Source organism: Bos grunniens, chromosome 17 (genome assembly GCF_055505025.1).
Source record: "Bos grunniens cultivar Pamir isolate PY7600 chromosome 17, Bosgru_T2T1.0, whole genome shotgun sequence".
Classification (NCBI taxonomy): domain Eukaryota; kingdom Metazoa; phylum Chordata; class Mammalia; order Artiodactyla; family Bovidae; genus Bos; species Bos grunniens.
Window position 1 is genome coordinate 24,400,164 of NC_141181.1, and position 10,128 is coordinate 24,410,291.

The 10,128-nt window shown below is 36.5% G+C and overlaps 1 protein-coding gene across 1 annotated transcript; it reads left to right on the forward strand.

The window, feature by feature from the left end:
- The first annotated feature begins 360 nt into the window (after positions 1 to 360).
- On the forward strand, positions 361 to 7,208 carry PABPC4L (poly(A) binding protein cytoplasmic 4 like). Its single transcript, XM_086345918.1, has one exon. The coding sequence runs from the start codon at positions 2,545 to 2,547 to the stop codon at positions 3,655 to 3,657; it is 1,113 nt and encodes a 370-aa protein (XP_086202044.1). The 5' UTR covers positions 361 to 2,544; the 3' UTR covers positions 3,658 to 7,208.
- The last annotated feature ends 2,920 nt before the right edge of the window (positions 7,209 to 10,128 follow it).

Here is a 10,128-nt window from a genome sequence, read left to right on the forward strand (position 1 = left end):
TGAAGACTAAATTTTAAGACTAAACCGGAAACTCTTCTTCACTTTTCACAAAATGTTTATGAAGATTACACTAAAGTAAAATGGAAAATAAATGAATTTTTGAAATATTCTGATATCTGCTATAGCTAAATTATTTAACGAAGAACTAATGTGATCTTAGGCACTTTTCCTAGAAATAAAAAGTCTTAGCAAATTCTCAGGAAATGTACACTTAGAAACTTTCTTTTTTTAACAGACCTGATAAGACTGAATATGGTGACAACTTTTATTTACTTTGAACAATGCCAAATAGTGTCTGAATTTTTTAAGTATGTGCTGGTATCCACTGTTGGTATCTACCACCTATGTCAGTGGTCTTTTTTTCCTTTTTAATTGCACCTACAAGATATATGGTTGAAGAAAAGATTACTTTATTTGAACAATGATCCTACAAGAGCACACATATCAGAATAAATTTCACAAACAAAAAGCAGTAATCAGGATTAATTTGGGAGTTATCATAGAATCATTATTCAACATTAGATAAGTTAAAAGCAATTTGGATTTTATAGTGAAAATCACCTTCCAATTTAGTTGTGTGTGTGTTTAATATATCACTGAGAATTTTGTCAGTATCATTATCTCTTGAAAGAAAAAAAATTTTTTTTCTAGCCCTTAGAGAAGACACCAGCATGGGGACTCATTCATTTAGCCTTAAAGTCTTGTTATTAAGAGTGTAGCTCAAAGACCAACAGAATCTGCATCACTCAGGGGCTTTTTGGAAGTGTAGAGTTTCTAGTTCATTCCAAATTACTGAATCAGAATCTGCTTTCATTCTTCTGCATTTCTGTGTCCATTAAAGTTTGAAAACCATAGATTAACTTTATATAAACCAATCCACACAATTCAGTTTTGCAGGTAACATTCTTTAAAATGAATGATGATTCTAATTTAATGTTTTACAGAAATGATGTTAAGGAATTTTTTAACTAGAGGAAATAAAACCGATGTTACCCAAAGCCTGTTCTCTGCAAGATATTGTGTTAGACATTTCCAAATCTACTAATTCATTTAATCTTTACATTTAATCTGAGGTAAGGAACACTATTTCCATGTTTCCAGGCATAAAAACCAATGTCAGATTAAATATCTCATCTATTCCACGCAATGGATTCTTTCAGTAAACGCTGAGCACCTCATTTCTCCAAGTTAAGCCAGGAAATAAAACGAGTTTATGGTCCCTACTGCCATGGAATGTACAATATATTTAAATTAGACAAACTCCAGGAAAATATAAGGTAGTGTAACTTTCTAAGAGTGAAAACTGAAGTTTTTCAAAAGTTGTACAGGGGAAACTTTTGTTTGGAAAGAGCATCTACACAGCTTTGTCAAGCTGCCCCTGAACAAAAGAAGGCATGTAGTTTAGTAAGGGATCCAGGGGGCAGTTGAGGCTGAACGTGGAAGGAATCCCGCAGAACTTTGTAGAACAAGGTACGGATGTTGGATCTTATCCAAGAGTCAAAGGAAGCCACTGGACAGTTTGAAGTTAGGAAGTGACAAGCCCAGATCCACACTTGGCAAAGCTCCCGCAGTCAGACTTAGCGCCAGGGCCAGCGGGCGGGTGGGTTTATTAGGGCCACTCCCCTAGGCTGTCTTTTCTCCACCCTGGTCACCGCCTCCTGCTCCTCAGCCAAGCCTTCGGAGGCGGGTGGGAAGTGAGCGAGAGGGGCGGGTGGGAAGAAAAACATTCTCCAAAAATATTAAAAAGAAAACATCCCCCTTGGCAGCGAGTGCGCGGGAAGTTGAGCGCGCGAGTTCCGGGCTTCCCGTCCGCCCCGCGCCGTCCGCATCCCGGGTGAGCCCCCAGCCCCTGCTCGGCCTCTGCAGCCCACCGGGCCGCGGCCGTCAGTCCTTCCGTCCATCCACCCCGTCGATCTGTCCGCCTCCCCATCCCCCACCCGTCCTTCCCAGGGCTCCGCGCGGGGTCTTCAGGGAGGAAAACGGCCGGGATCGGTCAGGGCGCGCGGAGCCCGCGGAGCCCCCGGCCGCGCCCGGGCGGCGCCGCCAGCACGACCCGGTCCCGGGCGGTTCGGGGCTCCGGGGCCCCGCTTTCGCCGCCGCGCGCCGGGTCCCGGGTCGTTGCCTCAGCGGCCACTTGTGGAATTCTTCCCCGGAGGCTGTAACTTTAAACTGGCTTGAGCAAGGCCTATTTTTATTTGGAAACCAGCGACCAGAGGGCTGAACCAGAGTGGAGAACACTCAGATGGAAGGCCAGCCCCGCCACCTGAAGATTGCTCACAAACTGGCCGGGAAGGACAGGCTTGTCCTGAGAGCCTTTCTTTGACATTTCAAAGTTCTGTCACTCCTGTACCAGGATGGGCCGGACTGGCTCCTGAGGGGTTTTGGAATGAGGATGATGCCTGAGCTTGGGGAGCCGTACGTGCACCCCAACACTGAGCCTCAAAGCCGTGACTCAGAGGCCACCACGCATGAGCCCGGGCCACACTCCTGCAGAAATCACTCCAGGAGCTCTTTAGGGACCAGCTTCTGGTGGTGAGGAGCAAGATGAATATAGCAGCCAAGTACCGCCAGGCCTCCCTGTACGTAGGTGACCTCCATGCGGATGTCACCGAGGACCTGCTGTTCAAGAAGTTCAGCGCCGTGGGCCCCGTGTTGTCCATCCGCATCTGCAGGGACCTGGTCACCCGCCGCTCCCTGGGCTACGCCTATGTGAACTTTCTGCAGCTGGCGGATGCCCAAAAGGCCCTGGACACCATGAACTTTGACCTGATAAAGGGCAAATCCATCCGTCTCATGTGGTCTCAACGTGACGCCTACTTAAGGAAATCTGGAATTGGGAACGTGTTCATCAAGAATCTGGACAGATCCATTGATAACAAAACCCTTTATGAACACTTTTCAGCGTTTGGGAAGATCCTGTCCTCCAAGGTGATGAGTGATGATCACGGCTCCCGGGGCTATGCATTCGTGCACTTTCAAAACCAGATTGCTGCAGACAGGGCCATCGAGGAGATGAATGGGGCACTGCTTAAGGACTGCAGGCTGTTTGTTGGCAGATTCAAAAGCCGCAAAGATCGAGAAGCCGAGTTTCAAAACAAAGCCCATGAATTCACCAATGTTTACATCAAAAATTTCGGAGATGAGATGGATGATGAGAGACTAAACGAAGTTTTCAGCAAGTACGGCAAAACCCTGAGTGTTAAGGTTATGACAGATTCCAGTGGAAAATCCAAAGGCTTTGGCTTTGTGAGTTTTGATAGCCACGAGGCTGCCAAAAGGGCTGTTGAAGAAATGAATGGAAAGGACATAAACGGACAGCTGCTTTTTGTAGGCCGGGCACAGAAGAAAGCAGAGCGACAGGCTGAGTTAAAGCAAATGTTTGAGCAGCTGAAACATGAAAGATTTCGGCGGTGCCAGGGTGCGAAGCTCTATATTAAGAACCTGGATGAGACCATTGATGATGAAAAACTGCGGAGGGAATTTTCTTCATTTGGATCAATTAGCAGGGTTAAGGTAATGCAGGAAGAAGGGCGAAGCAAAGGGTTTGGCTTGATCTGCTTCTCCTCTGCGGAGGAGGCCACTAAAGCAATGACGGAGATGAATGGCCGCATCTTAGGCTCCAAGCCACTCAACATCGCCCTGGCCCAGAAACCCTAGGAGAGGAAAACTTTCTGCATCAGCCAGTGTGTGCTGCAGACTAAGAAATGTTAGTGATCTCTGCCTGAATTCTCCTCAGTAAATTTTAAATTCCAGCTGATGGCTGGTTAGTTAGTAAACGTTGTGGTGGAAAGTTTTGTATACAAAGCTATTTATTTTCCTTTGGAGAAAAAATAAGTGAATCTTAGAACCTTGGTTCTTTTTACAGAGGAACACCATGTAATTATAATATGGTATATTTTTCCAATTTTGATACAGTGTTCATAGTAATAAGTATAATTAGATATATTTTTACTACATTTTGAACCAACTGAAGTGTGGTAATTACTTGCGTTTTTTGCATACTTTTTCTTATTTTTATAGTATTGCTAGCTTTAATTTCTTCCATGAAAATATGCTCAAAGTAGTTCTTATACCTAAGCATTGCAAAGTAATTTATTTTTATAAAAAGAAACTTTCTAATCTCTCATCTAATGTTTTTAAAAGAAACCAAAGTTTAAAAATTCCTACTACAAACTCAGTATCTAATTTCATTTTGAATTAATGTTTAAAATAGTAGAAAATCATTGAATTTTCTTTCAGTTTTTATCCTGAAATGATTGTTTTTCTGACGGCTAAAATTAATGATGGAATTACTTTAGTGTTGCCTACAAATCTGCTTTATAGGATATTTTACTGTTCTTTCCATTGATTGACATAATTCAGGTGCTTGCTGGTTATCAGATTTGTGACTTGAGTAGTAAAACCTTAACTTTTACATTCCTTAAGTTATAACCCTGTATCAATTCAGGTCAAAAATTGGCCTTTGTATACAGCATAAAATTATGCCTTAAGTTTTGATTCAGGAACCAATATTATGTAAGTCATATATAGGGAACATAGAAATTTTGTTTAACAACTGTGTTTTCTAATCTCTGTTATATGTTGTTCCATGTAGTGATACTATCTCAGGGTTCAGAAAAGTAAAACTTTCCTATTTTTATGACCTCCATGTCCCTTTTATTGGACTTTAAGAGCTTTGTAACCCATTACAGCTCACTTTTAGCTTTGATTAATCAGAAGCTCACTAACTAATTTTCTGATAAATTGAAGTTACATCACTTAGCTTGTTGTCCAGAATAATTTTGATTTCAGTCCCATTTCCAGACTTTTCTTCTCTCCTGCCTTTCCTTTATATGATGTGGTTCCTCTATACTTTTTAAAAAGGGTTTTATTATACTGACTTTTACTGTGTGCTATTTGAAATCCAGTTTGGAAATAGATGCAAGAGTTATTTACATTTAACTAATTACTTTTAAAATTCTGATTCTCTCATACCAAAGGTGTCTTAGAAAATAGTTTTGTTGTTTTATTTTTTTTCCCTCTGCTTAGTTGCTCCCTGAAACCATATATCCAAGTCTTGTGTTTCATATATTACCAGTACAGTATTACAGAAATATTAAAATGTTTTACTTTGGCAATACTTTAGCTGTGAAAGAATGAGAAAACCTGTTTCTGTTTATTTTTCTATCAAATATATGAACATTCATTGCACATTTTCTAAATTAAAAGTATCTTTTAGACAATGAAAAAATTATAGCAACATGTAATGCTACTGTGGAGACAGATCTTCTGTTAAAATATGTTGCATCTCCTCCCCAATTTTTTTCTATACTTATACACATAATTTAACAAAAATAGAATCATACTTATAAACCTTCTTAAAACTGCTTACCTAATTTGACAGTATGACACAGTCAGCTTCCATTTGTAGTTGGAAGTAAGTATTTGCACTATAATTTTAACAATTTTTTTATCTTCCTTTTAATGTTTGTACCATAATGTGACAATTTTCTCTTGATAAACATATAGGTTCCTAGATTATGTCTTCCATTTTCCTTTTTTTGTTCTATCATAAACAACTTGGAGATAAACACCCTTGCAAACTCATATATGCTGATATATATAATTAATTTATTAAGAAAATATGTGATTCATTGGAATTAATATTTAAAATGACAACAATTTAAAAAGTAATTTTGATAAATATTACCCAAATGCTGTTCAGAAACTTGTGCCACTTAACATTTCCACTGTGAAAAAAAAAAAAAAACCACATTTCCATTGTGAGTAGGACTGCTCATTTCCATATGCTAAGAGGGATTTTGCTTACATTGTTGTCTGATTCAACATGATATGTAAAAACAAAATATTTCATGATTATTTATTTTACTACTATATTACCTCAAAATTTAAACAGCATTTCTTGTAATTACTGAACATTTGTATTTTCATATGTTTGTAAATGATGTTAGTTTATTTTCATGATCTTAATGTGTTTTCCTGTGGGGGTGTTTTTTATTTATATGGAGTTGTTACACTTCTTTGCCCTGATACTTTCATCTTGTTTATAGATTTGAGGGTCATTCCAAAATTAAATTTTTAACCTCAAATTTTTCAAACTCTTACTTTGGTGGCTTTAATGTTATATTTCAAAACACTTTAAACACCTCAAATATACAAACCCCCCATATACACATACAATTCATATGTATTGTCTTCTATGACTTTCAGAGTTTCATATTCTCAATACTTTCTAAGCAAAGCTTTTGTGTATACAGTATCTTATTCACAGCTTATACTCAATATTTTTTAAAGTATGTTGCTTTTCAACTCTATTAACATATTTTGGTAAATCCTGATTTACTATAAAAGTGTATATGAAATCCATATGCCAATTATAATTATTTAGCTCTTTGGATTACTGTGTTGAGAAGTATTTGCCTGCAAAGCAGAGAGCTTTTAAGAAAGGGTACCAGGCAACAGGACTGAAAACTGTAGTACACATATCAAGCCTTGACATCTTTTTCTGGAAAATCCATTTTATAAAAATGTTCACATATTTGAACAAAAGTTCACAGTACTTGTAAATGGATTATCAAGATAATATCAGGGAATTGCATTCTCTTCTCACATGTGTGAGGATTTAATAGGGCATAATGTGAGTTGTTTAGGTGAATTGTGGCTATAGTTTCATGACACAGTAATATGCCATTTTAGTAAAAATTTCTTATTTTTAATATTTACCTTAAGAAATGACTGTCAGTTTACAAAAAATCCTGTAGGTTTTTATTATTTAAATTTTTATTTTTCTAAATTTTGTGTGTGTATGATGCTATCAAGTTCTTGTGACATCAGAGATTCAGGCATTAAAGAAACTTTACTCTTTTTAAGTCCAAGTGCCTTGATAAATGAGAAGAATCTTCACTTTCTCATAAGTATTCCTGTAAAAGCTAATTTCCATAGAGATGCCTTAAGCCACTGCTTCTGCTCTCCCTTCTCTGTCCTCACACACATTGCCAAGTTTGTTATACAGATGTCTGCTTGTACAGCCAATTGAATAAATATGTGCCTTTTGAAATTTTATTTTTAAAAATTTTAAGTTGATTTATAGTTGGTAAAAATAAGCTTTTTAAAGTGGTTTAGAATTGACATTTTCATGTTCTTAACATTTGTATAAATCCATTGAAAAGAGATCAAATAAAGTCTGGATCTTTCAATGGTGTCCAAAATTCTCATGTCCAAAAATTATTTTTACTTGTTTATTTTTAAGTATTTCTGATTTTCTAGCAATCAGTTTCTCATAAGAGTAAATTGAAAACAACTTTCATTTTTAAATGAAGATACTCATTCATATTTTATGTTTTAAAAGACCAATTCTCATATGAACTAGTATTTGTTTTTAAGTGATTCATAATTATGGGACCATGGTTGAAAGGAACCCCTAAGTTTTCATGAGGGACTATTTTAAAGACACTTTTGAATTTAATTGTTAAAGCAAAATTTAGCTAATATTTTGAGAATTTCAAATTAGCTTACTTGTATTATATTTGGGAAATGTACATCATAATGTAATTTTTTAAAATAAATAATAAAATAATACATCAAAAAGATAATTTTTAAAATATAAAGGGTCAAACAAATTAAATAACCTCAGAATATCTTTGGCTTCAAGTAAGAGAAAATCCAACTCATATTAGAAAAGGAAATTTTATTAAAATATTCAGACTTAAGGTATTTTCATGCAAGGTATAAGAAAACATCTATATTGGTTCTAGAGTCTTTTAGCTCTTCACCCTGTGTCTCAGCATCATCATCAGGGAGAGAGTCAGGATGTTTACAAGAATTCCTGTCATCACACTGAGACACAGTAACATTCATACTATAATACCTTTCCTAGAAACCTTTTAACAACTTTCTCTCTCAGTTCTCATTGTCCATTATTGATATGCATATTCTATAAGATCTGCCATTAGGATTAAGAAATAAGTCAACTTTCTGTGCAGAATGGGCTTATGAATGAAAGAAATTCCAGTAGGAATGGAGATATTAATAGGCATATGCGTCCACTAAACCCTGTATTTTTTTTATCATTTATATCTAATTTTAATTTCAGTACTTACTGGATATTTTCTCCTGCTAACATTAACTTACAGTTAGTTCTTAAAATTTCTCCCTGCAAATCATTTTCAACACTTGAGTCAAACTCAACAGTTTCTTCTCCCTCAGGTTGTATAATCATAGGGACTAAATTGTGCAATATATTCTGTATAAAATTGAATTCATTTTTGTTTAATAATGGGAATTGTGTTTTCACATGTCATGCTTTATTAGATCTAAATTAGGCATCTATTGAAAATTTTACTGAAAACTTCAAATTCAATTTAATCACCCCAGTGGGTTTTCAACCTTCCCAGGTGGCACAGTGATAAAGAATCCACCTACTGATGCAGGAGATGTGAGAGACATGGGTTCAATCCCTGGGTCGGTAAGATCCCCTGGAGTAAGACATGGCACCTCACTCTAGTATTGTAGCCTGAAAATGTTATGGACAGAGGAGAATGGTGGGCTATAGTCCATGAGGTCGCAAAGTCAGAGATGACTGGGCATACTACATACAATGGGTTTCCACCAAAAATAATTATCAACAGATTACAAATGATCAAGAATATTTCAAATATAACTTCATTTAATAAGGTATTAGTTTCTTGAGCTCTAATTTAGTCTAAGTCAAGTATATCTTCATGTATGTTAGTTAAAATTTTAGAATCATACCACCGGAGGGAAAGAATTTACTTTGTATCACCGACTAATATGATATTCTGTATAAAGAATGTTTAAAAAAAAATTCCCACTGCCAATGTAATAGAAAAATCTTGAAAAATCATCTACAAAGTTGCTGCTAAGTCGCTTCAGTCGTGTCCAACTCTGTGGGACCCCATAGACAGCAGCCCACCAGGCTCTGCCGTCCCTGGGATTCTCCAGGCAAGAACACTGGAGTGGGTTGCCATTTCCTTCTCCATTGCGTGAAAGTGAAAAGTGAAAGTGAATTCGCTCCGTCGCGTCCGACTCATAGCGACCCCATGGACTGCAGCCTACGAGGCTCCTCCATCCATGGGATTTTCTAGGCAAAAGTACTAGAGTGGGGTGCAATTGCCTTCTCCGATCTACAAAGTTAGGTGCCTACAAAATGGCCCCAATATATAAAATAAATCTAAGTAATACAAACCTAAATGGATGGGCACTCATTTTCTTTACTAAAGAATTTATATTAGATCCTTTAATACATTAAAATTGTCAGAATGAACAAAACTGGACTTATCCAAACTTTGCAGTTTAATTTTTCCTGTATTACACAAATTTGGTATAACCTTTCATTTTAACTATGCACTGTAAGAAAACAAAAAACAGAGGTACTAAATTCCGAATTACACATTTACTTGTATTTGAATCTTTTAAGATCAGATTATTTTGTAAGTTTATTCAGAGGAAGTATTTATAGCTCCTTTTTGTTTTTGTCTAATGGTCAGGTCTAAGAGTTTATAAAATATTTTTAACTATATTGAAGTTCCCCTGAATGACACAATTGAACCCATCCATTAAGAAAAGAAAAATGATCCCCTTAGTAGCATTCTTTGTCATAGAAGAGGCTTAGCTTCTGAGAGATATTGGCAGTTGAGACAACAATGTCACATCAGAAGTTGTTAACCTGTTCATATTTACATCACCTTAGATGTTAAAATTATCCCTGGTTAAGTTCTGCCAAATGCTAACAGCACATTTGAGTTTCAAATGTAGTGTCACTAATATGGAGGATGTTATTAATTTTTTTTGCATACAGTGAATATTGGTTATGATTCACTGTGTTGTATGTGTGTGAATTTTTTTAATTGGTGTTTCCAATGGAATATTCTTATCTCAGAAAACCATATCTGACAGTGTGTTTTGAATCACAATTTTGATTTACATTCCATTTCATTTTGTATGTGTGCCAGTGGCATACCAATACACCACAATTATGACATATTGCTAAATCTAGTTCCTTGAAGTTAAAATAAGCCTTTACAATAGTAATTCCAGCAAATCTTTGTTAAGCAAAAAAGTGCCTCAATTTGAATGCAAGTCAGATGTTAGAATTATTTTGACACATCA

What these genes read in the sequence shown, in the direction of transcription:
- PABPC4L (XM_086345918.1), top strand. Translation starts at nt 2,545, where the DNA reads ATGAATATAGCAGCCAAGTACCGCCAGGCCTCCCTGTACGTAGGTGAC.